The sequence below is a fragment of the Chiroxiphia lanceolata genome, chromosome 5 (genome assembly GCF_009829145.1).
Source record: "Chiroxiphia lanceolata isolate bChiLan1 chromosome 5, bChiLan1.pri, whole genome shotgun sequence".
Lineage (NCBI taxonomy): Eukaryota > Metazoa > Chordata > Aves > Passeriformes > Pipridae > Chiroxiphia > Chiroxiphia lanceolata.
Window position 1 is genome coordinate 58,691,858 of NC_045641.1, and position 17,408 is coordinate 58,709,265.

The 17,408-nt window shown below is 39.1% G+C and overlaps 1 protein-coding gene across 7 annotated transcripts in view; it reads left to right on the plus strand.

The window, feature by feature from the left end:
* DGKI (diacylglycerol kinase iota) overlaps window positions 1-17,408 on the plus strand; it is a 206,833-nt gene that overhangs the window by 65,030 nt on the left and 124,395 nt on the right. For all 7 annotated transcript variants that reach the window (XR_004357140.1, XR_004357143.1, XR_004357142.1 and 4 more), the window contains exon 2: window positions 10,831-10,939. Coding sequence is in view for 1 of the 7 variants with exons in the window: in XM_032688288.1 (XP_032544179.1) it covers window positions 10,831-10,939 (109 nt within the window). In the remaining 6 variants the exon portion in view is untranslated. The remainder of the gene's footprint in view (window positions 1-10,830; window positions 10,940-17,408) is intronic.

Here is a 17,408-nt window from a genome sequence, read left to right on the forward strand (position 1 = left end):
TACTTGATGCACTTCCTGTGTCTCCCTGAAAGTTTTCCTATTCCAGGACTGAGACCCAGGCTCAACCCTGTGACAGCTGTCCCTTGGGGTGAGGAGGGAATGCAATAATCTCTCTCCTGACTGAGAATACCTTGGACTCTCCCTGCAGCACCATTTCAATGTCTGCTGTGTGGTGAAGGCATCATGCCCTCAATGTGATTCCAATGAGGTTTGTAACACTGTATGACACAGGGGATGTTTTCATCTTAATATGATGTGAAACCTGATGTGGTTTCTCCTCTGGGCAGGAATGTTAAGGTTTGGTACAGAAAGGCTGATTTCTTTACAAATAGTTATGTGTAATTCCAAAGTTGATTATCAAGAATAAGCTTTGAACATAAGTATTTTTGGTAGATAATTCATGTTTTATTCAGAGCCAAATGAATGTGAATTCATATTTTATAAACACGCTGGGTATTCCGAGGTTAACACCTCAGAGCAGGGCTTGAGTCAGATACTCTTCCAGTTTTGGAAGTTTATTTTAAGCTGTTTTTTAAGTTTTCTGCTTTCTGTGTATTGAAGGAAGAGAGGAATCTTGTCACAGGAGGTGCACTTTTTCCCTGTTTCTAAATCACCAGGCAGTTGTTGCTGACAGGGAGAGGGGAAGGTGGGGATTTATTTATTATATTTTCTACCCAGATGCCCCATTCCTGGTTTAGTTTTTTTATTTTAATCCCTAAGCCTCCATTATTTGATCCTAAAACTTGTTAAAAGTATTGAATTTGAGTTTTGGATGGGGTCCTACAGGAACAGGTTGCTACACAGACTTGCTGAGGAATTGACTCTTGCTTTCTACTTTCTTCATCTGCTGTTCACTTACTGCAGTAAATCCTTTTTCTCCACCCTCTGCTGAACTCTTTCGGTTTGTTTCGAATAGAGGAATTGAAAGTGGTGGACATGCACCTGCTCCCTTGGGACTTAGTCTGGTGCACAGAAACTATGCCAAACAGAATGGAAGAAAGTTGGCAATGGTATGGGGGGGATGAAGGTTGCAGGTGCTTGGGGCATGGTGGTGCTTGTCTTGCCTGGCAGCCACCAGCCCTCTGAGGAATGAGGGGCCTCTCATCCCAGGTGCCCAAACCAAGATTTTCTAAGCACAGCAGTATACACCATCAAACTGTGTAGTCTTCGTGGTGAGGCATGAGAATAAAAGGACACTTGTTGAAATTTTTTTGCATCAGGTTTTGTATCTCATAGACTCGAGGAGGGGGGGGAAGTGGGGGACAAAACCTTTGTCTTATCTCAGTTGCTGAACTTCCTTCCTTAGAGAGAAAATAGAATTTATTTGGTTAATGAATGGTAGTTTTATATTTTTATCTACCCTTCTCAAGTGTCACCCTAATGAAAAGTAAATGTAGGCTTTTTTCCTTTCCTCACCCTTTTTTTTTGTTCCTTTTTTTTTTTTTTTTTGGCCCAAGAACTATGTAGACAAAGCCTCAACTCCATTGCCTACCCTGCTCTCTAGACAGCTTTCTGTAAAAATTGTGTTTAGAATTTGAAAGTCTAACTTGCTTTTCAGAACAGAGAGTAGTTCTCTGTCCTGTGTTCTTTCAAAGTCTTTTGTTAGAAAATATTTGTTGCTTTGGGTTGTTTTAAAGCTTAACTTTTGTTCTGGATCATTCCTTGAGTCCTAGGTATTTATACATCTGCAAGGAAGAAAATTTTATTCTTATATCAATACTTGGTAACAAAATTATTCTGGTATCACCTACAGTATTCCTTTTTTTTTCTTTAATCCACAGTCTAAAGACTGTGGAATTATTTTTCACTTGTGTAATAAATATGACTCTCCATTACTTTTTCAATTTTTGTTTGCATACTCAGAAATGGAAGATTTTTATTTTTAACCCTTGTGAGACACTTGTAAGCTAAATGAAAGCTTATAATGGGGAAAAATGTGGAAATGGACAATGAAAATTTCTGATATTTTCCATTTTCAAGGAAAAAAGACTACACGAAGAAAGAAATGGACACAATGACTCGAGGGCGTGGAAAGGTTCTGAAAAAAATCCATGTTTAAAACATCTGTCTGAAGCTTGTAGTGCAACACTGCAAGGCACACATTTGATTTGTAGAAAAAAAACCAGAATACTTTATTATGTAGTTTGTGTGAGGCTGTATAGTTCTTGAGCCATAATGACATTTCAGCTTGTGCAAATAGCTTATGCCAACGAAGGATCCTGGTTTGATATAAAAATTACCTTAAATTAGGTTATTTTAGAAAGCATGTGCTAGCATCTGAGTGGCAAGAAAACATTTCCAAGACTAATGTTAAAATGCTGCTCTAAATTCCCTTCTTCCTTGTCTTGTCTTGTTTTCCTTTTCTTTGTCTTCCAGATCAAATGAAGATTAAATGATGCCACCAAGAAGTATCCTGAAAAAAGACCTTAATCTTATTTTCATCTGGTTGGCAGAGTTATAACATAGAATTTCTTCACTCCTTTTGCAAATCAGTATATATTATTTTAGCATATTATTAGAAAAAACCCACATGATCATACCATAGTCATGTCCATCCAATTTACTGTCATCATTTTTTTGTCTGCACTTGAACTACAGAACAGAGGTCCTGCATATCCTATGATATTTGTCTGGATGAAATGTATTGTTATGAAAATGTTTCCCATTCCGATTTCCTTTGTTTTCTGAAATAGTAAAAACATATCAATCTTCTGTAATGCTGATGTCCAGTCTGCGATGCAGCTGGAAATCATTTATTCTCAGAGCTCCCTAGAGCATTTCTCGTTGTTTACTTGAAAAGACAGTGATTAAATTTTATCATCTTGGTTACTTGATTGATTCCAGAGTCTTTGAAATGTGAGCTTCTAACTCCCTATGCACATCTCTGCCCCACATAACCTCACTCAAAGGATTTTGACCCAGAGATTTAAAGATTTCTGGATCAAGGCTTTCATGTGCCTTCTATTCTGTAGAAAGATCATACAAAAATCACTGGTTGTTGGTTCAGCTTTAACTCTTTGGATGAAATATGAAAATCCTAGTAATGGGAATTTTAGGAAGCTTGTACGGGGGCATGCATATTGGATGGAATTTACAAAGAAAGGATTTTAATGGTGTGGTGATTTTAAAGAGTGGAGATCTGGCATAGCTTCTCAGTAGGAATAAGAGAAAAAGAACAACTGGGCTAGATTTGAGGTGGGTCTTGACAGCTTTATGAATTCAAACATATGATAAGTTTACCTGAAATGGAGTTGAGTGGATTTCATGACCTAGAAGGTCTTATGCAGACCTGACGTTCATAGCTTCAAAGCTAAAGGCTAAAATAAAAAAAAAATAAAATCCTCTCCCAAAACAAACTGGTTTTGACTGCAGCAAAAATAAAGCAAAATAAATCTGTTTGATGAAAAAGCTTCTATATCTCTTTTTCCAGCTTTCCTAGGCTCCTTTGTTAGTCTCCTTCTCTGTGAATTACAGGGATAAAGGATACTCTTCGTCTTTATTGCATCACAAATGGTGCAACTTTTTTCCTTCCTTCCTCTCACAAATTAATGCTGACATTTCTGTTACTTCAAGGAATCCTCCAAGGTCTGTCACTTTTTATGGTAAGAGTAATCACCACATTTGTACATATCTTTTCAGAATATTTAAATGAAAGACTGAGAGGGACCCTGTTGGTCCTAAAATTTAGTTGCCATCTACCGTAAGTACCCCTCATGTTTTATCTTATTTACTAAGAAATGTAGGGAATAAATTAAGAGTAAAAGGAAAAAACTCCTTAAGTGAGCAGGAGGAAGAAATGAGTGATACCCAGTGATATGTATAACTCCAAGCTCTGATAGGAGCTCAGAGAGAATTCCACATGACTTTGACTTTTTCTTATAATTATCTGTTTAATTATCCAAGTCTTGGATCTAAGCCATTTTCAGTGTCCACATTGCAGATGTGGATTGTTAGAGTTTCCAGGGGAATTTGCTGGATCCAGGGCCTGGCAAATGAAGGCATGCAGGAACAAAGTCACCCTGATTTTGATGCAATATAGACTCTGAAGTGATTTATAGATCTAGGACAAGATATATTGGTCACCTTGATAGGAGCTGACACAAAACTCTAGGCTTTCTCTGGCTTCTGAGAACTTGATGGAAGATAAGATTTAGGGGATTGAATAATTTAACACAGTTCAGAATCTAATTGAAACCATAGATTAATTTCCAAAAGGAAAAAAAATTGGTGATTAATAAATGCCTAATGGTGAAACGAAGAGGAGAATGGAAAAAATTATATACTGGGGATCTTTGGCATTTGGAGTACTCTGTCTTGCACTGTTTTGACACTAACCCAGGCTCCAAGTATAACCACAGGGCAGTGACGATTTGCATGTCTGCATTTGAGAAACTGCAGACATATTCATGACACTACTTGTGAATGCCTCTTTTAACACACAACCTGCTTCGTGAATCTATTTTATTCTTTTAGGATAGGAAAAGTAACCTGCCATTCTTGTACCTAGAATTTGGGGGGCAAGAATACCAAAAGGCTTCCTTCGCGTGCCTAACAGAAATGGCTGAGAACTGCAGTGTTGACACAGAAAAGACAACATCATGTAGTAGAGGCTTTTCCCCTGTTAGCCAGATCAAACTTCGTGCAGTTCCTTTTTGCTCCTTTTGTTTTGCCTCATATTTCCTTTTGTAGGATTTCTGTCTATTATTTTTGCCTACTGGATTTGTTACTTTTACTCAAGGAGATGGTCGCAGAAAGGCTTGTTGGCTCAGTTTGGTCTTGCACCTGATCAATACAAGCTGAATAAGGTGTTTGATGTGATAGAGCCAAATGGCCCTAACAGAATTTAATAGGGACTTGATGTATTGTAATCACTTTTTAGCTGTGGGTTTGCTGTTTGAGGTGCTTAGGTAGTGGAAAATTGTTTCACTGTCTTCAGGTCAGTGTCTAGTGGACATAAACCACTTATTAGGTAGAGGAGGATTGGCTTGAGGCTGGAAGCAAAGCTGTTCAGAGCTGCATGGAGCTGCAGTGTTTCATGGAGATATATCAGTTTCCATGCATGTTTTATCAAGCTGGTCTGTGTGGTGAGGGTTGAGAGAGAGAGAGGAAAGGTTTGTTGGGGTATTGGTGATGTGGATGTCGAGTGGCTGGGAAGCTACCAAAATCTTTGCATTTCCATACACTAGTTCTGTGGGCAGCAGGCAGTGACAGATGCTTAAGAAAGCATTTCCTGAGGAGTTTTTAAAGGTCTATTTCTTTCAGTGTTGATTTAATTTCTTGCATCAATGTTCACTGGTTAGGGTGCCTGAGAGTGTCCTAGGCTGAGCTGCTGTTTGTATGGATGAACCTGAGGAAGATGGGAAGGTTAATGTAGGAGACTAAAGATGACATTGACAAAAGAGCAAAATCAAAGCCTAGTGATTAGTTATTGGCCAAGTATTCTGATGGAATTCAAATTAGAAACTGCTGAGAGGGCTTTATAATACCTCCCTTAAACAAACTCCAGTCCTAGAGGAGTAGGGTGGTCACACAGGGGTTCACAGAGTGGTGATGGGGTAACCCAGGAGCAAGTTTTAATCAGAGAAACCAGTAAAACTGCTGATAAGATGCAGGATCAGTAAATGCACAGCTGAACGTGATGTGCTGTGGGAGAGCCAGCACAGCTTTTCCTAAGGAAGCCAGGACTGGTGAATCTTGCAGAAATTGCTGAGATGCACAAGGCCGATGAACTGGGGTGGTCTGGTGGAGGGGATAGAACATGGTCTTCCAGAAAGCTTCAATAGGTTAAGAAAAAAAAGCTTTTGGTATCGAAACTAGGGGTGAAATGGGTGGTGTCCTCATGATTAAACAACAGTGTAAGTGTAGGAAGCAATGGGGTGGTTTTCAGAGTTTACTTATGAGTTTACTGATGGGGAGCACCAGTGACCTGTGATGGGAGCAGTGCTGCTCACAGGGAGTGCAGTGCAAGGGGGTAAAGCTTGCTGCTGCTTTGCACAATTAGTCAGGGTGGGTTGCAGAAAATTTTCAGAAGGATCTCTTGACACTGAATGACTCTGCAGCAAATTGCAGTTGAAATGTGAGATCGATGAAGGCAAAATAATGCACACGCAGGAGAAAAAAGCTAACAAGTTTGGACTTTGTATTATCATTAACATCCAGGAAAGAGATCTTTGGATAATTAAAGAGAACAGTGCAGAAAGTATGATGACACCACTGATGAGCTTCTGGTGCAGCCAGATGTTGAATATTTGTTCTAGTTCTGGTAATCCCACCTCAAAAAAGACATAATTGAGCTAGAAAACTTTGACAAAGATAGAACAGCTTCAGGATTAGCAAAAGTCCAAGAAGTCTAGGCTGCTTCCACTTGGGGGGTGTGTGTGAATGAAAGGGTACATGAAGAGATTCATAAAATCACAGAAGGTGTAGAGAGGCAAGTGATTACTCGCTGTTACTCACAATATGATACAGCAATTGAATTATCAGTCAGAATTTTAAAAACAGACAGAAGGAAGTACTTTACATTGCCCATAATTAAATTGTATAGCTCATTACATAGCCTGCTGTGGAGACCAAGACTATAAATGGGTTCAGGGAAGGACCAACACATTCCTAGAGTAAAGAGCCATTACAGGCTATTAAGTGCAAAGGTCTGGAAGCAGCCGCCAGCTCAGGAAGTCCTTAAACTACTGATTACTGGAAACTGGGACTGGAGAATGTCAGGGAAAGGATCACCCCATTTGTGCCAGTGCTTCTCTAAACACCTGCTGCTGAATGTTGTTAGAAATGGTTTGCTGCACCAGACAGATTATTTAATATGACTGAAGGTGGCTCCTTTTATATCAAATGCAAAAAATATGGGAATCGATGTTGCAGTGAAATAATGGTTGCCCTGGGGTCAGCTCAAAAGGTGAACAGTACCTGCCTAGAAGTCAAGCTGGGAGCAGTGAGTTGCAGGGACACTGTGCAGTCAGCAGAGATGCGTGGGGAAAACTTAATGCCTGAGATTAGCCAGTACATTTTCTTCATTGCATTTATAAGCACCAAATTGCAGGAGTGAAAACCAGCTCGAAACAAACTCAGGTGCATATAATTTGTTCATACAGAGTACAGGTGCTGTCTGGCCTTGTACAGGGATTTTCAAGTTGTGATTGAAAAGCTGAGAGCTGGCAAGCGTAGGGTTTATCTACATAGAATATTCACAGAAATTCAAAGCTGTTGTGACTTAAACTTCATTATACAAATGACTATCCCTTTCTCTGTAAACATGTAGATTAACTTCGAGAAAAGGTTCCCAGAAACCTCTCTCCAAGCAGATGTCCTAACCATGGGATCTATGGAAGCCAGTCTCTGCATTTTTACATTCTCTCAATCCTGCAGCTGAAAGACTACCCCAATGGGAATTTATGCTTCTATGCAAGGGAGGTAATATCCCCACCCTTGGAAAGGTAGCAACTCCAACACCAGTGACAACAAAAATGACAGTCAAAGCTGTTAACCACATTCAGCACTAACTTACTCTTTCTCTTCCAAATAGATTTTTTTCTAGCACTTACATGAGTTGCATCCTATTGACTAATTGTTGTGATCTTTGAGAGTTCAGGTAAAACTATGGAGTCTAAACAACTCATTGGAGTATATTTATATGCCTTCAGTGGAGGAAAAGGCTCAGTAAAGCCAAAGGCTGGGATATAAACTCAAATCTCCCCTGATAAAATATGTATCCTTTGATCTAATAAGTAGGTTGAGTCTCGCCTGACTTTTCAGCGAAATGCAAATCTAATGCTTTTAAAAAAAATCAGTTAGTGTGGTTGAATAGCTTGAATGTTTGATTGCTTTTGATTTTCAAGACAGTCAACTGCTCTGTTAAAGAATTTCCTTAGTGGTATCAGCTGTGGAATTAGTATTAGATATATTTCTTTGTTGTATATTCAGTGACATAGACATTAATGTTTACTCATGGTTGTTCACAATGGTGATGTGTTAGCTAAGTTGATAATAACATCCACCACAAATTATTGATTACTGGATATGAAAAAGTAATTGTCAAAATAGAGCTGATTATTTATGATGCAATATTTCCTAGCTGTTGGTTGCTACATCAGCAAGCTGGCTGCTGTGCCCATTTTAACAAAGTTGTGGACTTCATAGTCTGAAGAATGGAATATATCATGAAACCACAGATGCCCTTTTTATGGCTGTCTCTTATCAGGGGAACTGTGATTACTTTTGCTTCTGTGGGAAAGGCTGACTGTCAAGCCTGTGTTCTCATTCATGCACTCAGCACAGTGGAGATGAAATTGCTGGGAAAGATAACTAAAAGCCAACCATGTTACCTTGCTATTGGAAAAGTGACAGGTGGTGAAATCTGTTATTTAAAGTAATATGAGATATGATCACCTGGTTACTCAACATCTGTTATCAGATTTGTGCTACCTTCCCTTTCCCCCCATTTTTCCCCTCTCTTGTCTGTCTTACACTTATTAGAATGCCATGTGCTTGCTGTTCAGCTTGACCTCCTTTTTTAATGGGAAAGGCTTCTAGGGTGCATACAGTGTGTTTTGGCACTCTGTGTGTCTGTTGTGAGACAAAGTTCTGATAAGAAGCGATCTAATAATATGTATTTTTAGCATGCCCCTGGGCCTTAGGGTCACTTCTGGCTGGCTCATGCAAATTTGCAATCCCTGAGATCATTTTAAGGCTTTTATGTTAAAACAGACCTGAAAAAAAATAAAGGTGTTGCTGTCATGCCTGTGGTTTGTGTGCTTTCCAGGCAAAGCCGTAAATCCAACTTGGCATGCAGAGGAAGGGCAGGCTGTTGGCACAAAACTGTGCCAGGTCTCCCCCAAAAGGCTCATCAGCCTCAACTTGCTCTTAAAGAAATGTGGGCCAAGTCTCAGGTTCAGCTGTGGGAGGCTTGCACATCTCTAATTCTGACTTGAAATAGCATCCAAGGCTTGATGCTGAGATATCTGTAGCCATTCATTAGGCATATTTACCTTCCTCTGTTGTGAGGGCAGTAGGTTTGCTTTACCCCTGTCAGTGATGCAGAGTGGAAAATGTGATACTGCCCTATTTCCACCCAAATAAATTGTCATGTTATAAAACCACAAATAGACACAGGAATGTACTCTTTTGTTTAGGAAGCCTGAGTAACTACACTGATACTGAAAACAACATGGAAGGAGACTACCAAATATTGGAAGTTTTCCTGAAAAATATGTTTTTAAAAAATATTTGAAGTTTCTTGTGGTTTATTTCTCTAGGACTTTAATCTAGTCATTGAGATGGGTGGCTTATGTTGTACTGATATATTTGGCATAAAATCTTTCTTGCTAAATTGTTTCCTCCTGATACAGTGTCAGGTGGTAAAAGTCTTTTCCTTTTTCTCTCTACTGGGTTTCTGTCAAATGCAAAATATCTTGGAAGAAACCCTTAATGTCAATGTCTTGCCTGCTTTAAAAAGAAAGGGGGCATTGAATGATCAGAGGCTGATGTTAATGTTCTGAGTTGTTCATGCTACCCACAGGAAGGGGGATTTAAGAGATTCTGATTCAGTTCTCTTGGTTTCCAGAATTGCACTGAGAGCAGTGAGGCTTCCAAGCTCCTTTACTGTGAATATATATCGCATTGTATATTTTCAGGACAATGAAAAGATTTATTTAGCATATGGCTGACCTGGATTGTCTCCACTGGCTCAATTGACCTTTATTGCCTTGGGACAGTGGTAAGATTAGGAGATGCTATAAATAGCTGTTGCACTGTGGGAGTGGTATCACAAAAATGCACTTTACACAAACAGACTGTCATTTCACTTTGTGGGGGATGTGTGTATTTGGCTTACAAAGGGAGATATCTCCCTGAGATGATTTTTGTCCTCTTCTGAATCACTGCAGCTGAAGCTATGAGATTATTTTGACCATTGCCATCAGGTTCTAATATATACAATGCAATAATGTTAAGAAGCTTTAGGAAACTGACTGTTCACGTGCTGCTGAGCTTTGTATTGGCAGTGTACTGTGCTTCCACCTTATGGCTCACTGTTGGAGGCAGCTCAGTCAGGGCTGGATGCCTCCAGGGAGACAGGCAGTGGATATGCCCTCAGTGCTGTGCAGCCAGCATCAGAAGGGGTTCTGGTCACTATCTCTGACTTCTGAAGGAGGCCACATCTGTGCCTTCAGAGCTGTGAGATAAAATTGAAATATAAGTGGAAAGAAGCTGTAATACCTTGGGGGATGCTGATAGGATCAAAGAAGGTAGTAGTGTATGATTCCTCTTCCTGGCGAACTGGTGTCCCTGTGTCTTGTTTTACATAGTTGGATGCTGAATGAATGACTTTTTCTAGTCTATAAACTAGGTAAAAGCAACAAGTGTTACATTCTTTGTATAAACTCATATTTCATTCCTCCTATAAAAGGTGTTTGAATCAATTTATGCATAATTCCAACAGATTCAGTTGGTGTGTAAGGAATAGGTGTAATGCATGAGGACTCCACAGAAACTGGCAAACATAACCATATACAGTCCACTGGGCTTGATATTTCAGCTTAGTGCCAAATGAGTAACTGATCTTCATTAAACAGTAATTTCCAGTGATCATATTACTTTATTCTTTTCCTAAACTGCTTTAGCAGAAGATGGCATTCAAGCACCATTTCACTGAGGCTGAAATGAGATACAGTGCTACATCTTCTGATTTCTGGAGAAGGGTGGGGTGGATGTTGGGTAATTATATTGGAGAGATATATATATATATGTTATGTATACACTCCATGTATACACTCCATTTATTTGTGTGTTGTTTTATTTTCTTTTTTTCTTTTCAACTTGCAGGAAAGCAATCTCCAGGTCAGGCCTCCAGCACTTGGCTCCTGTGCATTCCCTCAACATTGCAGTCTCCAATGGACCAGTGAAGGAACCAAGAGCGGCCTTAGAGTGGACTGTAGGTATTTGGGGTTTTGGCAGTTAATTTGAGCAATATCTCTAGTTAGTGCTCTCTCCATCGTTGCATCGACATAAGACATTGTGTTGCTGTCAGAATTAGTGCTAGTCATTAGGAACATGTTTCTATTATGAACTGAAGCACAAGGCAGAGACATGAAAACTTGTGAGGACTTGAGCAACACAGGACAGAGGCTAAGTTAAACTCATTTCAAAATTGTACTTATAAAAAACCAAGAGCAACGAAATGCCAGAACAAAAACCCTGAACCCCAAGTCCAACAGTCACAGCTTGCCCTTTGTCAAAGTCAATTGTCTGCTACTCCTTTTACCAGATGGTTCCTCTTATGATCCTAATACATAAATACTGCAAGATTTGCTATTAGTTGGTAAATATTGATTAAATATTGTGGGTTATAATTGTGTTTGTGTGGTGTTTTTGCACTTTACTTCCTGGCTTATGGTTTAGATTTTTGATCAGTTCAATTTCTTAGCAGTTTACAGCCTCTCAGGTTGGTGTTGCTGCTTTACTTCACACTTTATTGGAGAAGGGAGACAACCCTGTGGCATATGGGGAAAAGGGACAGGACAGTGAGTGGCAGACATCTGTGGCTGTGAGGAGCCTGAACTGACCAGCTGCAGTAACTGGTAAATGAGAGAAAGGTATTTCTTGAATCTGTGGCACAGTAAATGTAAAAGAGATAACAGGGAGGTGGTTTGGAGATGTGGGGAGGTTGAGATGGGCCAAAATTTTATAACAGGTAGTGAATTTCAATAAAGAAAAAACCCTAAGTTTTAAATTATTTTAAGTCCAAAGGTGTATGTAGTAGAGGGAAAAGATATTTCGATTAAGATATGTCAGAGCCAGACAAGAAATCTTCGTATTTAGTCACTGGAAGGAAACATTGATCAGTGTGTGTTGGATCCCCATCTATTCCATCGTGCTCTTAAGTATTTCTGAGGATGATTCTCCAAGGACCCGTGATGGGAGATCTTTCCAAAGTCTAAACGACGTAAGCATAAATTGTCACTTGACTTAGCAGGGAGGAAACATTTTCTCCTGCAGTCTTCACAGTAATAAATGGAAAGAATTCCCTGGCCATTGCCTTCATTTTTGAGAACTCCCGGCAGGTGGTTTGTCATTATCAGATGTTCTTGTGAACAGGGCACTGATTCAGAGAGTGGGGTTTCCATTCTCTGCTCTGTCACTTACCTCGTGAGTGAGCTCAGATGAATTGTTTTGCCTCTCAGTACATCAGCCACTCTAGCTGTAAGACAGAGGTGATGATTCTCATGTCCCTTAAGACCTTTTACAGAAAAAACAGTATTCTTTATTATTGTTGTTGCTACTATCTGTCTTCCCTGAGGTTTCTTTTCTCTGACATAACTGCAAGTATCCAGTTTCATCACATTTGTTACACTTAATTCAAGTTAACTTGTAGTTTTGCTGTATAATTTAATGGTATCTTTTCACACCAGGGTGATACAGAATATATTTTCTGGAATAGGTGATATTATAGCCAGAGGGGAGTGCAGAGTATGCCTTACCAAAAAAGAACCAACTTAAATGACTGTTCCTGTGATATGTTTATGCATATCCCCTTCTCCCACCCATGCCCATTTTAGACATCATTCCCATGTGTTCATAATAAAGTAAGTAATTCTAGACCAGATTCTCAAGCAAGTACAGACTGAGCCACCTCATACAGTGCCTTTGTACCCCCGAGGATCTAGATCTTTGTGTATTTTTCTACTGCCCTTTACTACAAAGGAATATTACTGTAAGTTAGCACACAAAGTCCTCCTCTAATTTCCTTTTAAGTACTGCCTTCTAGCTCTTGCTTTCTTTGGTGCCTGCAAAAATATTGATAGCCACGAGGATACTAATGTGCTGAAGTTCCCACTAGCCAAAAATACTTTTTTTTTTTGTTTTGTTTGTTTGTTTGTTCATAGTGCATTTTTTCTGTTGATGTCCATTTCTTGTCTTCTCCTGTGACACGATGACTTAGAACCCTGGTTATATCTCATAAGTGGCATTTGAAGATATGCAGCTTTCATTCTTGGAGGTCAATGAAAAAACTTGACTGATCCATACTCTGTGTTCTGTGAATGCACAATCAGAGTTCCCTGGGTGCAAGTTGAATGTTTATTATAACCTTATACCATACATTATATGTATAAAAAGCAAAGCCAAAAATCTTATAGATCTTAACAAACCCAGAAAACTGTGTGTTGGAGTAGAAGTTGAAAAGTGGCATTTAGCAAGATGTGGAATCAGGCTTAGCTCAGGAGGGTTGTAGAAGGCACCACCCGATTCCACACAGATGGAGTAAGGAAAGCCAGACCTCATCTAGGGTAGAATCTAACAGGAAGAGGAGGGGCAACAAGAATGGTTTCTGTAGGCATATAAACAGTGGTAGGAACAATAGGAAAAATGTTGGATTGCTCCTGAATGGGGCAGGAAATGCGGTGCGGATGATCAGGGTAGGGAATACTTAGACTGAATATACCAAAGTCCGATGAGATGCACACAAAAGTGCTGAGGGAGCTGGCTGATATCACTGCAAGGACAGTCTGCTGCCTTTGAAAGGTCATGATGGTCAGAGGAGGTTCCTGAGGACTTCAACAAAACAAATGTCAATTCTGCCTTTGAGAAGGTCAAAAAGGATCCGGGGAGCTCCATACTGATCAGCCTTACCCTGATTCCTGTGAAGGTGATGGAGCAAATCCTTTTGGAAGTGATTTCCAAAAATAATAAGAAGTGATTGAGAGTAGCCGGCATTGACTTATGGAGGGGACATCATGCCTGACCAACCTAACAGACCTCTATAATTAAATTACTGACTTGGTAGATGAGGGGAGAGCAATGGCTGTTATGTTGACTTTTGCAAGATTTTTGACACTATCTTCCATAACATCCTTGTGGAAAAACTGATGAGGTATTGGCTAGATAAATAGACAGTGAGGTGACCTGTTTCAGTGAGGTATTTGTAATAAGTGAATGTGACTTCGCAATGAATCTGTTGCATTATATTCTGTGTCTTTTTGGCATTAATCAGTAGTTCTGTCCACTTACTTTCGTGGACAGTAGGTGTTTGGAAGTGCCTAGTGATGTATTATACTTTGGATAATTAACATGTGTGCTAATGCAGTAATCCATGTTTTACATATGATGAAACAGTTCCCTCAATCTAGATAAATTTATTTATTTTCCCTATGAATGGTTTGGCTTCCGCATCATAAGTTCCTAAAAGCTATACTAACTTTTACACTGAAGGATACTTCCCTTCCATTAGAGTGTCTGCAAGACTAAGTTTTGTATTTGGGAACTGAGTATTCAGTTGAAAAGAGATGTACATTATCAGATCACTCATGAGAAAAGGAGATCCCTGGGATGTGGGTATTCCATTAGTCACATAAAAACATGTGGAAGTGGTAAGAATTCTAGTTCCACGTAAGTAAGTTGTGATGAGTGCAAGCTCCGTGCATACTTAAAAATTGCTGAATTTTTTTGTGTGGATGACACACACTGTGTTCTGGATAAGTAGTTCTACTTTGCTGTTTATTTTTCATGAAGATTTGAGAATATTCTTTCCAGAGAGATCTAAACAGAAAAAAGGTCTGTCATATTTCAAAATAGTGGCCATAGCTTTTTATTTTTCCAGTAGTATTGAGGACACAGCGATAATGCAGAAAGTGCCCTACCTGAAACTAAGTATTTTTCCCGTTGCTGAAGGAAAGCTGTTATCAGACAAAATAATGGTTCATAAGGACATAGGGAATCATCATCTCAGTTGATAGCATCTGGACATTGCTCCTCCATGAAGACAAATGTTGTTATTCTGCTTCTGTATACAGATGATCTCTCAGATGATGGTTATGAGGATCTCAAAAGCTCAGAAGAGAGTACAGGGCGATTCATGCAGAGATGTTGGTGGGGGAAAGGAGAATGGCAGAAAAAGGAAGAGAATGCGGTGAACCAAGACCTAGAAGCTGAACACCCAAAAATTCTGAAAGTCGCAGCCTACATATTTTCATGTTTTTTTTAAGTAACATTGTAGTACCATAAGTCTGTGCTGTTTTATTTTATGCTATGTCCACGTATTACATTTGTAACAACTAAAAAATTGGTGACTTCTATATGAAAAATATTCCCAAATTAAAATTTGCTAAGGTGAAGTTAAAATTGAGAATGTATATCAACAGAAAAATCTTTGAGAAATTGTTACTCTTTGCAACATGAGTTATTACAATGTCTGGAATTTCATAGTTGAGTTTGAAACACAAATCAAACATGACAGAAAGACATTCAAAGACAAAAGACATCCAAACAAATTTGTTTCTGCTCAATAACCACCTCATAAAGAAAAGGGCTAAAGCTAATAATTTTTGCTTACAAATATGTTTAATTAAGTTTAGATTGATGAGCACTACTTTTATACTAATCATAAGTATCACCCAAATACTTATTTCCAAGAAGATTCATCTCTCTTGCTGGAATGTTAACAAAGGGAAAATTTTCTTAATGGCTTATTTTAGAAATCTGTCATGTATTATTTTGCAGAATGTCAGTCAAGGCAGGAGTGGAGGAGAGCTCCATTCTTCCTGTTAGAATTGGAGTTATGACTCTTTTGAACTGGAAGTTTGGGCTGGCTGGTTTATTTGTTTGTCTGAATAGCTATAGCTGCTTGACATGGCAAATTAAACAGTCAGGTCTATCTGCAGTGGTTTTGAAACCATGCTGACCGCAGCCTGAAGTGCAGTCAGGTATGGAGATACTTGAGGGCTTTAGAAAAATGGTAAATCATGTTCTGTCATTTAACTATGCTGGAGCACTCATAGAAACCCAGTTGAATTAGTGAAATGTGCACAGCAAGTTATGAACACAAGCATGTAATTACACCGTTCCCAAGCTCCTAGTCCTTCAATTCTTATTTCCACTTCACGGGGGATTGTGGGTGGGTGTTGTTTCATATGTTTGCTATACTGAAACTATTTTTGTTTGCTATTAAGGTGGTAACAGATCAGGAGCAATCAAATGGGAGGTCTCCATCTGGGGGAGCATATTGAGTTCATGTGTCCCCTGTGAGGCAGACTGCATCTGCCAGGAAAGCACTGCTGTCTCTGCTTCAGTGAGCAGGGGCTCTTTTTCTTCCCAGGACACTGAGTTCACACACTGTGAAGGCTGGGAAGCCAGGTGAGGAAAGAGAGTTCCCACTTTTCTTTTTAACACCAAAATATTAGGCTACAGTCATTTCTGTTTTATCCACAATGATGGATAAAATCCATTTCCACATAGCAAGTCAAAGCAAAACACATCAGCCTGAAAGCATGATTTGACAGGTCAGCTAAGCTGCCCTAGCACTCAGCTGGTACCAAAAACATCAGTTCCACTGAACCCATCTTTAACCCACCCCTCCTTGTGTCAGATCCAGCAGTTATGTGGTCACAGGGTGAGTCATTTTGTCTAGCTGATTTGGTGATAAGGTATCTATTTCTTTGCATTCTGTGTGTAGCTTTACAGCCACCAGATTTGGCATGAAGAAAATGGCAAGGGCATGAGACTGAGGTTGTGGGTTCAGGGACAGAAGGAGAATGACTGCCTCTTTAGAAGCCATTAACTTCTAAAGCCAACGTAGACACATCAAGTAAAAAATAAACCAAACTGGCAAATTTTTTATGAAAAAAAACACCTCTGTATCAAAATATACAAGTGATGACAGAGCCTTTACTGTGGTTTAGCTTTGTGTTAAACAGGAGCTCATACTAGAGGTGATCCCATGGACCTCTGTCAGCTTATGTGTTGGTAGATGGAGAAGAGTACCCTTTCGTCCATCATTTTGTGGAATACTGCCTGTAAATTTTGCAGCAGAAAATACTGTTTTGTTGAAGTCAAAGGTCTTCATAGAAATGTATTGATTTTTGTAAAAAATTTGTCAGAATTGAATGAAAAGTTTGGCTTAGGAAAGGTCAAAGCATTTTCCTTTGACTATATCATCTTGATTTTCATATATGGCAACAGAATGTCTCGTCGTATAAATGACAGAGCCCTGTAAAATTTAAAACAGCAAAGTTCAAATAATTCTCTTTGATCTTATTGAGACAAATTAATAGACAGGAAAAGATTTTTGAGGGGGGCATTTCATCTTGGGAAGTCTCAGGTTTTGCTCTGATTCATGATAAAAGATTTTTCCAATGTGAGTTTGCTGGAATTGAAATTGAGTTTTTATACACAGTACTGTGAAATTGTTTGTGGCAGTAGGTATCCGGAGGTATTTCCCTCATACCAGGTGAGGTTATTTACATTTTTGTTACCTAGTAGTGTCAGAACTCTATCATAGCATGAACTACAAAGTTTATCCTTGTAGACTACTTCCTAATTTTATTTACATGGTGATGTAAAGTTAGACATATAAATCTATTATACAGTCTGGAACAATAGAGAACAACCTCAATCAGTCTAAACTAGGT